The 14,425-nt window shown below is 41.6% G+C and overlaps 1 protein-coding gene across 5 annotated transcripts in view; it reads left to right on the top strand.

The window, feature by feature from the left end:
* MTRF1 (mitochondrial translation release factor 1) overlaps positions 1–14,425 on the top strand; it is a 28,059-nt gene that overhangs the window by 12,752 nt on the left and 882 nt on the right. For 4 of the 5 annotated variants that reach the window (XM_073345976.1, XM_073345938.2, XM_073345958.2 and 1 more), the window contains 7 exons: positions 1,636–1,727; positions 2,544–2,625; positions 3,287–3,394; positions 3,485–3,657; positions 8,792–8,909; positions 10,924–11,060; positions 13,423–13,521. In XM_073345976.1, coding sequence (XP_073202077.1) covers positions 1,662–1,727; positions 2,544–2,625; positions 3,287–3,394; positions 3,485–3,657; positions 8,792–8,909; positions 10,924–11,060; positions 13,423–13,521 — 783 coding nt within the window. In that variant the 5' untranslated portion in view covers positions 1,636–1,661. The remainder of the gene's footprint in view (positions 1–1,635; positions 1,728–2,543; positions 2,626–3,286; positions 3,395–3,484; positions 3,658–8,791; positions 8,910–10,923; positions 11,061–13,422; positions 13,522–14,425) is intronic. The other variant, XM_073345947.2, reaches the window with a different exon arrangement.

The following is a 14,425-nucleotide window of genomic DNA, read 5'->3' on the forward strand; positions in this document are numbered from 1 at the left end:
TTTTGCTTTAGCCCCACCACACCTACTCTTGAGGCCTCAGAGTGACCAATTTTGCAGAGCAGGCCAGTGTCATGTACATTACACATTCAAAGTCACGTGAATGCTGTCTTTAGCTGAAATATTCTAGAAAGCTTTGTTTTTAAGACTACTGTAGCCCTTGTTTCATAGGGCTAATGACAGTTTTCTTCCTAGGGACATATTTTAGGTAAGGCTAATTTATTTGGGCTGGGGGGGGTGATTTATACTACATCAGACTTGACATCGTAATTTAAATTTGGATTTTGGTGTTTGGTTCATTGATATCTATTAAATTATGGGCTTTGCACATCTCTTCGAGATGCTCAATCCCAAACCCTGAATTGTCAGGCTTCAGTTTAACCTTATGTGAAATACTAGTTCCTTGAAGATATTTGAGAACTCTCATGTGGAGTGAAATAAACAAATAGTTATCCCACAATCAAAACTATGCCCAGTGGTTTTCAACATATTGACTCATGATGTGGAAGATGTGGGTGGCGGGGGAGAAAGCAAGGTGGCAGAAATTGCTGATGATACCATTATTAATATTAGGACTAGGAAGAAATGCAAAGAATGGAGCTTACACATTTGGTAATTGTGCAACACTGGCAAGTGAAATTTCGAGTATGTGGTGTAAGGTAATGCACACACTAAATAAGGAAAGTAGCCACTGAGAGTACTACATACACTAATGGGTAGTAAATTAGTAGCAAGAGACAACAGAATGTAGAGCAGGGAGAACTTCGAATGGCAGCCAAAAGCCAATGTAAGGGATGCAGTGTCTACACAGACACTACATCGCCCTAACTACACCGACATAAGCCCTGCACCTCTCGTGAAGGTGGAGTTATTATGTCAGCGTAATAGGGCACTTACATTGGCGGGAGCAAGGCTGTAGCGTGTACACTGACATAATTAGGTTGAGGTAAAATCCTTAAGTCGACCTAATTTTGTAGTGTAGGCTAGGCCTTAGTGGTGCCGCTAGATCAAGGACGAGATAAATTGGTAGAAAAGCTTCGACTGCCACTGCCCTTGCTTTTCCTCTTCCTTTGGTAAAATAGAGGATGTTTGTCTCCAGGGTTGTTGATCCACCATAAATTTACTTTTAAAAACAAACACACAGATAAAAATCCCGATGTATTGGGACCCCACTCATTCTCAGTAAGGGGATAGTTCAGGATCCCTGCCCATTCAGTCCATAGTCTCACTGTTGAGGCTGCCAACAAGTTTGCCAATTACTGTAAATAGTTATTAGTTTTAGTAGGAATTAGATTATCAGTTTGTTTCATATGTGCCAGTGAAGAGCTGTGGCATAGGGAATGACTTTTAACTGCTACTGACTTTGGCTAGGTTTGAACTGGAGATATAGAGGTAAAATCCTGTGTTCCCCATTTCTAGTCTCCCGAGCCATCCAGGGCTCCTGAAGATCTGAACATTTAATTAGTAATGTACATCATCTTATGCTTCTGTCGTTATTTGGTATTTCATGCTGAGAATAAGCAATTCCCTGCAATGGAAACGATTATCTATTGTAATAGGTGTAATTTGGCATTTGTATTACAATTTGCTCTAAACTAAATAGATTGGTTAACATTTATTTCTATCATTGGAATTTAGAGCTAGACAGCAGAGTTGAGAAACAGATGCTAGAACTTGCCTTGGAAGAGAAGGAAATCATTAACCAAAAAATCAACACATTTTGCAAAAAGGTGAGCTAGAGGTGAAGGTACAGAGTCTTTAAGATGAACATCTCTTGACATCTTCATTTACAAGTCTTCATACAGCCACGCAATTTTATTGTACCAGACAAGATTTTTTTAACAACAGACTATAACACTTGTCGTTAATGAAACAGGTCTAGCTTCTGTTTTCTCATTGGAAAAGACCTGGAAATGTTTACTGTTAGAAAGTCTCACTACTGCCAAATGCACCTTAGAAGCTCTTTCTTTTAGACACTTTTTGTATGTGTGCTTGTTTGTTTGCTGTCATTGAAAAGTCTGTAACACAGTGAACTACTATGCTACGAAGACATGGCATGGGGTTCCGCCAGTTGTTCATGGCAGCAGAGAGGGTGCAGAGATGTCTTGAAAGGCTTTATCCTCATGGAACTTTCAATCCTTTATCATTTTCTTCAGTTGAATGAGACCAGTGTGTGAAAATAATTGTAGTAAGAGAAGCTGAAAGAAATCCAGTGGAAGGCTTTATGTTGTGAATCAAGTGTTTGTATTTTAGAAAATTAAGATAATCTGATTGTATGAAATAGAATCTTTGGAAAAATAAGGTCAGTGTCAGTGTAAACTGACTTTCCTGGCTAGTATCATTATATTCACAAAGGAGGCTGCAGTGGTTGATTTGGTGGTCTCATGCTTGGCATTGTGGAGTTAAATTTTTAATTAGCCTCCATTAACACACCAAAATTTCAAAGTCTGGGGTTTGTGCATGTTCAGACTGATGCAACCATGAGAGCTGGCTGTAAATTTGATCGGGAAGGGAAATACTGATATTTTTTTTTTCTTTCTTTTCAGCTTTTCCAGAATATAGTGCCAAGGGAGAAACATGATGAAAGTGATGTTATATTAGAGGTGACATCGGGCAGAACCACTGGAGGTCAGCAAAGTCATCACAAGTAAAGGTTACTCCAAACCTCCATCCAGGTTTACAAGGCTTCATTAAATTAGGCTTGAATAAAGACTGGGAGTGGATGAGTCATTACACAAACTAAAAACTATTTCCCCTTACCAATTTTTCCCCTACTGTTACTCACACCTTCTTGTCAACTGTTTGAAATGGGCCATCCTGATTATCACTACAAAAGTTTTTTTTTTTCTCCTGCTGATAATAGCCCACATTAATTGATGAGTCTTGTTAGACTTGCTATGGCAACACCCATTTTTTCATGTTCTCTGTGTGTATATATATCTTCCTACTGTATTTTCTACTGCATGCATCCGATGAAGTGGGTTTTAGCCCATGAAAGCTTATGCCCTAATAAATTCCTAAGTCTCTAAGGTGCCACAAGTACTCCTCGTTCTTTCTGCTGATACAGACTAACATGGCTACCACGCTAAAGGCTTCAATTGTTTCTCTTACATTTTAATAATGTAAAATGGCACTTTGTAGAGATGAGCATTAATTTATCTGCATAAAGCACTATCTCCAACGACAATGATCTTTAGAGTTACTGCTAATGCTAAAAATTGGTAATTTTGAGGGAAGAGTCTATAAACTTATATTTCATGTTGTGCTGTCTAAATATTTAATTTTGTAGGTGACATTTGCCAACAGTTCACCAAAGAAATGTTTGAGATGTACCAGAATTATGCAGATTACAAATGTTGGATCTTTGACATTCTGAACTACACACCAGCTGAGATTGGTATGATAATGTTCTGTTCTTTCTGCCAACAAGACTAAGTTAAAGCTGTGTCTTTGGACTGTACCTCTTATGCAATATTTGTCTTTCAAGGTGGATTGCATCATGCAGCTGCTCATATTTCGGGAGACTGTGTCTACAGGTATTTAAAATATGAGGGAGGGACTCACAGAGTTCAGCGAATTCCTGAGACTGGCCTCTCGTCAAGAATGCAGCGTATTCACACTGGGACAATGTCAGTTGTTGTCCTACCTCAGCCAGAGGAGGTAAACTAACCTTTAATCAGAATAAAATTGAAGTGTCTTCCTGGCTTTTCTTTTTGGCATTTGAGTGTGTTATATTTAAAACAACAAACCCCAAAGGCTAAGCCAAGTTACTGCTATTATTTTATGGGTGCCAACCTATATTGTCAAGTCCAGACAAAGGATACACAAGCTTTTCTTCTGTGCCAGGCTGTAACTCTTGGCTCAGCACCTGGCTAAATGATTCCCTACCAACTTTACTGGATCCTCAAAAGCAACTTTTTAGAAATCCACTACTGCCTGAGATACAGTGCAATTCAAGGGCATAAGGATACAGACCAGTCAGCTTAACTTCAGTACCCAGAAAGATAATGGAGCAAATAACCAACCAATAATTTTGCAAACACTTAGAAGATAATAAGGTGATAAGTAACAGTCAGCATGGATTTGTCAAGAACAAACCAACCTAAGAGCTTTTTTTCAGAGGGTAACAAGCCTTGTGGATAGGGGGGAAATGGTAGATGTGGTATATCTTGACTTTAATAAGGCTTTTGCTACTCATATGACCTTCTCATAAACAAACTAGGGAGATACAGCTTATATGGAGTTACTATACCGTGGTGCATAACTGGGTGGAAAACCATTCCCCGAGAGTAGTTATCAGTGTTTCACAGTCAAGCTGGAAGGCATATCGAGTGGGGTCCCACAGGGATTGGTCCTGGGCCCAGTTTTGATCAATATCTTCTTCCATTATTTAGATAATGGCATAGAGAGTACACTTATAAAGTTTGCAGGTGATGTCAAGCTGGGAGGGATTGCAAATGCTTTGGAGGTTAGGATTAAAATTCAAAATGGTCTGGACAAACTGGAGAAATGTCTGAAGTAAACAGGATGAAATTCAATAAGGACAAATGCAAAGTACTCCACTTAGGAAGAAACAATCAATTGCACACATACAAAATAGGAAATGCTGCCTAGGAAGGAGTACTGCGGAAAGGGATCTGGTGGTCATAGTGGATCACAAGGTAAATAGGAGTGAACAGTGTAACGTTGCAAAAAAAGCAACATTATTCTGGGATGTATTAGCAGGAGTGTTGTAAGCAAGATACGAGAAGTAATTCTTCCACTCTACTCCGCTGATTAGACCTCAACTGGAGTATTGTCTCCAATTCTGTGAGCCCCATTTCAGGAAAGATGTGGACAAATTGGAGAAAGTCCAGATGATAGCAACAAAAATGATTAAAGATGACCTATGAGGAAAGACTGAAAAAATTGGGTTTGTGAGGGGGGACATAACGGTTTTCAAGTACATAAAAGGTTGTTACAAGGAAGGGCAAAAAATTGTTCTTGTTCACCTCTGAGGATAGGACAAGCAGCAATGGGCTTAAATTGTAGCAAGGCAGGTTTAGTTTGGACATTAGGAAAAACTTTCTAACTGTCAGGGTAGTTGAGCCTTGGAATAAATTGCCTAGGGAGGTTGTGAAATATTTGGCATTGGAAGTTTTTAAGAACAGGTTAGACAAATACCTGTCAGGTATTGTCTAGTACATCGTCCTGCCTTGAGTGCAGGAGACTGGTCTAGATGGCATCTCGAGGTCCATTCCAATCTTACACTTCTATGATTCTATAGAAGTTAATGTTGTTAAGCTCTCCAGCTCCTGGCATTCACAAAACTGACTCACTAGGAGCAAAACCAATTCTAAATTAAATAATGTATTGAGGCTTGGGAGTACATCTAGACAAAAGTTTGGTATGACACAATCAACCTTTCGGAATATTCTTTTTTCTTTTCAATCACACATCTTATTTTTGGTACTTTCCTCTGCTTAGATACACTCTAAATCTAGGTATCACCTTCAGCTCAGCCCTTTACCACACATCTAAATTGTGTCTGAATTTTGCCACTCATTTCTGTACATTTCCAAGAGCCAGCCTTTCTTCTCAGTCCATTCAGCTGAAGCTGATCCAGGCCTTTGTTGTCTCGCATCTCCATGGCTGCAAACTCCCTTTTGGTCTTGTTTCACTTAGATCCATTAAAAACATTGCAGCAAAAATCATCTAGGCTTGTAACTTTGACCAAGTCACTTCCCTCTTTGGATCCCTCCATTCGCTCCCCCTTATTCACCATATCAAGTATGAACTACTTGTCTTAGCTTTTAAGGCCCTTCGTGGGCTATCTCTAACCCTGTCCTGTCATAGACCTCAGCCAAAATCTTCAAACCTGGTGCTTAAAATTAAACTTGTACCTAAGCTGCAATTTTCAAAAATGCCAAGACAGTTTAGTAACCTAAGAACCATTAACTTGATAGAGTTTGTACATGTTTGTAGAGTGCCTTGAACAATGGAGCCCATGGGCTCCAGGCAGGCCCACTGACGGAGTGGGGGCAAAGGGGGCAATTGCCCAGGGGCTGGGGCAATAAAAAAGGGCCCCAGGGGCTGCTGCTGCGGGAGCTGGGAGCCCCGGGCCCTTTTAAATTGCCTGGGCTCCAGGGCTCTTAGGCGCGTGCTCCCGAGTCCCAGCACCCACCACGGGCTGCAGAACAGGGGAGGCAGGGACGGCTTGGGGGAAGGAGCTGGGCATAGGACCGCTGGGGGGCAGACTTGAGATTGGACTCAGGATCCAGCAGCCGCTGGTCCAACATCCGTAGCAAAGGCACTGGCAGCACCCCACTGGGCACTGGTCGGGCTTTGTCTGGGGTCCGCCAGGGAGGAGAAGGGCAGGGTGGGTCTGGGAAATGGGATGGGAGGGTGTTTTAGTGACAGCGCTAGGCTGGTGGTGGGGGTGGTGTTTAAGGCTATTTTGATTTGGGCTGGTGGCTGTTCTTTTGGGTTATGTGGCTGATCTCATTTGGGGATTATCACTGGTATTTGGGAGTGATGGGATGATTGGAGATGGGGCTGGTAGTTGGGGGTGAGGATGTGTTGCTGTTGGGACTCTTGTAGAGTCTCACCAGAGGATTTATTTATGTTCACTAATAATAATCCTGGTGGATACTCCATCACTGACCATTTTAAAATCAAGATCTAAAAGATCTGCTGTGGGAATTATTTTGGGGAAATTCCGTGGCCTCTGTTATGCAGGAGATCAGACTCACTAGATGATCACAATGGTCTCTTCTGGCCTTGGAATCTATGAATAAGAGTGTAACGCTCCAAAAAGAGTTTCAACTGGTGAATGAGTAATATGTCAAAGAGGGACATACAAGCATTGGGACATTATTGTGAGAATTTTCATACTTCCACAGCTTTAGGTTTATAAAGCCCATTAGTGCACAGTAGGTAAATTTAATCATTATTTAGGTCACTGGTTAATGGTGGGACCCTCCCTCTCCCATATAGTACTACTCTGTTTGTTTCAGACAGACTTTTAGTTGAGATTTTCCTTCATGTGCTGGGTAGGAAATTGGCAGAGGGATGAGGATTAGCTGGAACACAATGCCACGATGAATTTGGCTCAGGGAGATTAAATGACTTGCCTAAGGAAACCCAATGAATCAGTGGCACAGACAGAGATAACCCAGTGTCCTGCTCTAACCTTTAAGGCAATATTATATTAAGTATTCCCTAAATTTAGGCATAAAGGGCCTCATTTTTAAAGAAACCTCAGTTTGGCCTCCTTTGCAGATTGTTGCACAGGCATGCAGTGCCCATGAGAGGGGGATTCTCTGGCTGCTTGTGGGCTGGTTCTGGTTCAGGGAAGGGGGGGATAGAATGCCACCTTGGGTAAATCACTTAATCTCTCTGGGCCTCAATTTCCTATCTGTAAAATGGTGCTAGCAATCCTGCCTTTGTTTGTCTTGTCTGTTTAGACTGTAGTCGCTGTAGGGCAGGGAACTGTCTCCATGAGTGTGTACAGCACCCTGCACAATAGAGCCCTGATCTCAGTTGGGACCCAGAGGTGCTACTGTAATACAAATGCATAAATAATAACAGCTGTAATGGTTTCCCACTTGGATCTGAGTTATGGCATTTGCATGCTCAAGTACCTTTGGATACGTTCCTAGTTTTTGGACCGGTTCTCTGGAAACATCTTTTAAAAAAAAAAAAAAAAAGGCAGATCTAGGCTGGTTACTAGAGCATCAGGTTACCCCTGGCCTGGGGAAGGAAGGGGAGAGGGAATTCTTCAGTGTTGAGACATTGCACTGCAAGTTCCAGACGCAACGCCTTCAGGTAGTGACACAATTACAAAAACTGCAGTTTATTCTGCCTCATCCTCCCAAAGGCCAATGAGAAGAAACTGCTTTGGTGATATAATGGGGAAGGGGCTGGGTGGTATCTGAGAAACAAACAAATTCTGAAGCAGCTCTGGAGCTTGCAGCAGTCCCAGGTGGATGAGAAAGGCAGCTGGATGGATACCCATGGGGAAGAGCTGAAAGTTAGAATCTCTGTGGTTGGTAAATGTGTATTAGAGAAAATGATCCACAGAAACACAGACAGTAGGAGACTGGAAAGAAGCGAAGGTTCCCCTGGGCCCCACTGTAGGAGAGGCTGTGCCCATCCTTTCTAGGGGGCCTGTTGACTGTTCTGCCCTGGGGCCCAGAATTGCTGTCGAAGGGCCTGCCTCTAGGTGTGGCCACCACACAGATAATAAATAGTAACCTTTCTCTGTTCTTCAGCAGTTTTAGGATCTTAGCCTGCAAACACTTACACATGTGCTTAAATCAATGGGACTACACGGGGGATTTAAATTAGGCACATTCATAAGTGTTTGTAGGATTGGGGCCTTTTGGTGTAGCACAGATCCACACTGGTGTGTAAGTGTGGGAAAGAAGTCAAAAGTAGTCTCTTGTACTACATCTGCTTCTGAGTCTCCCTGCCAGTTGTTGTGGTTTTACAATAACATTTTCCTATTCTTTAAAGATTTTTCTCTCCCCTGTTGCTATGTGAAAGCTTTTGCACAAATAGGGGAACTGACCGATTACACAGGGGAAACCGTGAAATTGACTACACACAAATAATTATCAAAGGCACAGAGTAAACAAACTGAAAAGAACAGAAATGTTGTTTGTTTACTAATTTCTTTCAGTTACAGTCACCTAGGTGTTACTGGTAACAATGGGAGGCAAGCAAATTTTGGACAGAAGTGGTGTTTTTAAACTGATAGTATCTCTTTAAAATGGTTATAAGCAGATGGTAACTTAATTTTCTTTGACTCTAGGTAGATGTTAAAGTGTATCCTAAGGATTTGCGTATAGATACTTTTAGGGCCAAAGGTGCAGGAGGGCAACATGTTAACACAACGGACAGTGCTGTGAGAATAGTTCATATTCCCACTGGTAAGTGTCTTGGATTTTGTATTTTTAAACCTTTGCCTTTTAGTGCATAGATGCACATAACCTAGATCCCAAAATCAAAGGCTCTGATCCTGCATGCTGCGTCACTTTAGGCACTAGGGTCTGTCTGCACGGAACAGCTGGCAGGACTGCAGCCAGTACAGAGAAAATCAGGTGGCCCTTCTCATTTTTTGCAGGGGAGTGTGTTTGTTTATGTCAAAAATTGCATGGTCAATTTTATCTTTACAATGTGACAAACTTAATAAATGGACCACATTTTGGGGTGAGACAGGAACATCGTGGAAGACGTAAATAACTTCTGTAAACTGAGGACCCTTAACCCTCATTAAAGTTAATGACAATTGAGGGTACAGTTTGCAGCATCAGGTCCTATGTAAACAAAGGACTGAGATAAGTACCTCCTTATGTAAAGTGCTTTGAGATCTGTTGATGAAAAGTGCTATATAATTATTATATAACTGTATACACCTCTACCCCAATATAACGCTGTCCTCGGGAGCCAAAAAATCTTACCGCGTTATAGGTGAAACCGTGTTGTATTGAACTTGCTTTGATCCACCGGAGCACGCAGCCCTGCCCCCTCCCCCCGGAGCATGGCTTTACCATGTTATATCCGAATTTGTGTTATATCAGGTTGCGTATATCGGGGTAGAGGTGTATATATGTACATACACACACACACAATGTAACCCTATATTATTATTTTAAACATCCTAATGTAGAAAGGGCAAATTATATTTGAACACGTTAGCGCCATGGTTCTCAAACTTTTGTACTGGTGACCCCTTTCAACTAACAAGCCTCAGTGCGACCCCCACTCCCCCCTTATAAAGTAAAAACACTTTTTAATATATTTAACACCATTATAAATGCTGGATGTAAAGCAGGGTTTGGGGTGGAGGCTGACAGCTCGCGACCCCCTACGTAATAACCTCGTGACCCCCTGAGGCAGAGGTGGGCAAACTACGGCCCGTGGCCACATCTGGCCCACAGGACTGTCCTGCCCAGTCCTTGAGCTCCTGGCTGGGGAGACTAGCCCCCGGCCCCTCCCCGCTGTCCCCCCTTAGCCACGCCACTGCGCGGGCAGCACTCTGGGTAGCGGGGCTGTGAGCTCCTGCCAAGCAGAGCGGCAGCGTGTCTACCTCTGGCTGGGCGGCGTGGCTGCCAGACATGCTGCTCTGAGTGGCAGGGTAAGGGGGCCGGGGCGTTGGATAAGGGGCGGGGTGTCCTGGGGGGCAGTCAGGGGACAGGGAGCAAGAGGCGGTTGGATGATTCTGTAGGGGAGGTGGTCAGGGGACAGGGAATATGGGGGGTTGGATAGGCGTGGGGTCCCGGGGGGCCTGTCAGGTGGCGGGGGTGTGGATAGGGGTCAGCAGATTGGGAGCAGGGGGGTTGGATAGGGGTGGGGTCCCAGGGCCCGGTTAGGGGCATGGGGTCCCGGGAAGGGGCAGTTAGGGGACAAGGAGCAGGGGGGATTGGATGGGTCAGGGGTTCTGAGGGGGGCAGTAAGGGGGCGGGAAGTGGGAGGGGGTGGATATGGGGTGGGGGTCAGGCTGTTTGGGGAGGCACAGCCTTCCCTACCCAGCCCTCCATACAGTTTTGCAACCCCAATGTGGCCCTGGGGCCAAAAAGTTTGCTCACCTCTGCCCTGAGGGGTCCCGACCCCCAGTTTGAGAACCCCTGCGTTAGCTGGTTTAGATGAACCCTGGACTCCCAGATACAGCACCATAATTAAAAGTGACCCAATGAACCTCAATAAAAAACCCCTCAAGTTCACCTCTACCAGCTGTGTTAAAACTTGTCCCATTTACACTACAGTTCTAAAATATACTAAACTAAAATGTTTTAAAAATACACCTTTTATCCTAGTATGAACAGGCCCTTAGAGTAAGAGCAGGAGGTCTGAAAGGTTTCATTTGACTAATGTTTTAGGATTAATCCTGTTTGTTGTTTGTTATAATGGGTCTTTTTCAGTGTTCTTTTGAATTCTACACAGGATTAACAGTAGAGTGTCAGCAGGAGCGATCTCAGCAAATGAACAAGGAACTAGCTTTGCGGACACTGAGAGCTAGGTTGTATCAGCAAATCATTGAGAAAGACTTCAGCAAAAGGCAGAATGCTAGAAAACTGCAGGTGACAACAGGTTTTCCTTATTGAAACTTGGAGATGACATTATGCCATAGCTTTGAGCTTTCAGGATTAGCAACAATAATTTCCCCCTTTTTTTGTGTGTGTGGGCAGTAGGGGAGGTGCGTACAGACGGATGTAGGTAAAAAGGACAGCATGTGCTTGTAAATGTATATAAGAATCAGGCACTTAATTACCACCAAGGCCGGTTTACACTGGTTTGGCAATGTACGGGGGGCCTTAATGTGGATATAATTAACCAAATTTAACTTCATAACTGCATGTAACTTACACCCACTTTAACGCTCTTTTACACTAACAAGCGATTAAAGGAGCTTTTGTGTAAATGAGAATCTGGTCCAGTGAGTTTTGGTAGTCACATTCTGAAATACAATAATTGCTAGGATCCTGCAGAGTGGAGGGAAAAATAACAACGTTCTTGATACCAAAAATCTTGCCACTTTAGAGCCATACGATAATTTATTATGTCTTTGGAAGTTTAGCCAAACTATTGAGAAAGAAATAATTTAGACTGATTAACTTTTAAGTAACTGAAGTTAGTTTAAGTTAACCTTACAGACGAAGTTAAGTTGTAAGGTTCCCCCCCCTCCACCCGGCTGTACACTACCGTTCTTCTCTCTTGCTCTGAGCATCTTGCTCTTTACAACATGAACTTCAGTGGGCAGAAGCAATTAAAAAAAAAGAAAAAAGCTTCAGTACTTACAAGCTTCCAAGTGAGTTATTTAACCACTAATTGCAGATTGAATTTAAATTAACTCAGTCACTACAGCTGATGAAACCTTTATCTCTTGTTTGGAATTTAGGCTGAGATTTTTCAAAGCTACCTAAGGGATTTGGATGTGCACTTCCGATTAAAATTAATGGGAATTGGACATCCAAAGTGAAACTCCCACCCTTAATGTTTCACAATGCATTAAATCAATTTCTTGTTTGGAAATATAAACGTGGCTGCAAGTGAGATTTTCAAAATCTCCTAGGCGAGTTAGGCACCTAATTTCTGTTGATTTTAAATGGAAGTTGTGCACCTATTTCCCTATGCACTTTTCAATATCTCACCCTCCATTTTAAAAAAATAAACAAACTACTTGAAATTCAGTTTTGAAACTTTCAGATTTGTTTGTAACTCCATCTTGTCACCACTAGAAGACACCCTATATCACAAATACTCTGTTTATTCCTTTGCTTGTGTTCATTTTTCTGAGCCATACTCTAGTATGGCTCCTTCACCATCCCTCTGTTATAGGGAGTACATTTTGAGTTTGCTGATTACGTAATTAGAAGTGCCACTTTAATTATCATTAGTGGGAACTGCAGCCCTACAGATTCATCTGGCTAGGACTGTGAGAGTCCCAAGCGAAGTTACTTGCCTTGTAAAGATAGTAGCCATTCAGAATGGGAGACTTAAACTGAGCTGGCACCAGCTGGTGGCTTCTCACTTTTAAAATGGGAAGCTATTTTCACAGTCTTGTGATACTGAAGAACAGCTCTACACCATTCTTCTCAAATTGCCCCCAAATGCATCTTTGAGCTGAAATCAACTGTGGAACATTTCAGCTGAAAAAATGTTTATTCAGAAAGTTTGAGTGTTCTTTAGAAATGGATGGTTATAATGGAAACTGCTCGACTAGTTCAACCATCGCTTTCTTTGCCAGCAAGTTATAAGTAATTATATTTTCTTTAGTGACCGAGGGCCAGAATTTGAAAGGTATTTAGGCACTTAAAGATGCAGATAAGTGGGATTTTAAAAAGTTTGTTTAGGTGATGAGGCACCTATTAGAATTTTCAGGATTCCTAAGCACCTAAATACCTTTCAAATTCTGGCCCTCCAGGCCTATCAAGTGCCCATCAAAGTCAATGGATACTAAGTGAAGCCCACTGCTTTAAACACTTATGCACGTGAGCAACTATGCAAGGTATATGAGGCTATTTACATGTGAAATTACTCACCTGCATAAATTTTGGCTTCTTAAACTGTTTAACAACTCCTGTTATCACTACAGAGCCAATGCAGAAATAGGGAGGAGGGATGTCATAAACCTTGGCAAAATTTATATTTATACAGTAGACCAAAATGTGTAAGAGGCAGTTATCAGATTAATAATCTGTGTGTTTTAAATACTGTATTCGCAAAAAGAAAGGGAGGACTTGGGGCACCTTAGAGACTAACCCATTTATTTGAGCATAAGCTTTTGTGAGCTACAGCTCACTTCATCGGATGCATTCAGTACTGTATGTATCTACAGAACAAGTTGATCTATTTCAATCTAGTTTAAGGGTGCTCATGTGCTGCTTTTGAGGGTTTTTGTTATTAAAACTCAAAAAAATAATAGAAGTTGTTGTTGTACAGATAGGGACAAGAGCCCAGTCAGAGAGAATTCGTACCTATAACTTCACCCAGGACAGAGTCACTGACCACAGGATCTCATATGATGTCCGCAATATCAAGGTAGTTATGTTATGATAATACATGTAAAATCTGTTCAAGAGAGACAGTGTGTGTGTACCTATATACATTCTTATTATATCACTAGCCAGAGTTAATCTTGTGAAAGTAATTACTAAATTTGTCAGGAAGCTAAGAGTGGACAAAAATTGTGAAGTACCATTAAATGCCACTAACTACTGAACATCATTATAGGTTGGGAAAGCCTATATCTTTCTTTCCATCCTTTGTGATATATTATTAAAGGTGAGATACAAAAGAAAATCACTAGCCCCATTCTTTTGTTTTTTGTTTCTCTATTGTATAAAGAAGGCCTGATAAAGCACACAGTACTCACCTGAGACATTTAGTGAGTCCTTCACCAAACCAGGGAGGACTAGACTTGACATTCTTGATATATGTAAGGTAAAAAAGCAAGAAGTTGTTTGTTTAAAAATTGAAAAACAAATGGACTGCTCCAACCTACAACTTCCAGTCTGTCTTTATATGGTATAGAGGCAAAAAACACACTCTTTAAAACTTTTTGTTTTGTTTTTCTTTGCAGGTCACCTTTAAAGGAAACAGAGAAGTTTCTTTTTAAGGTTATCTGACATTATATTTCTTGGTAAAATTCTATATATGGTTATATTTTTTTCACTTGAATGTGCCAAACAAATACATGATATGCTAGTATTCTGTATGAGTTCAATTTATGGGTAGATTTTGGAATAGTTTTAGCTTTTGGGCTAGTCTGTGTTGGATTGATTTTTAACTCTTAGGATGGGTTTCAAGATTGAGTTTGTTCTATGATTTGGATTTACATTTTAGGATTAGATTTAAATTTTATTGCTCAGGTTTAAGATTTAATATTATTGCAGTCACAGAGCAAATAGCATGTACTTAATTGTGCCAAACAATGAGCTAGACC

Source organism: Lepidochelys kempii, chromosome 1 (assembly GCF_965140285.1).
Source record: "Lepidochelys kempii isolate rLepKem1 chromosome 1, rLepKem1.hap1, whole genome shotgun sequence".
NCBI classification, from domain to species: domain Eukaryota; kingdom Metazoa; phylum Chordata; order Testudines; family Cheloniidae; genus Lepidochelys; species Lepidochelys kempii.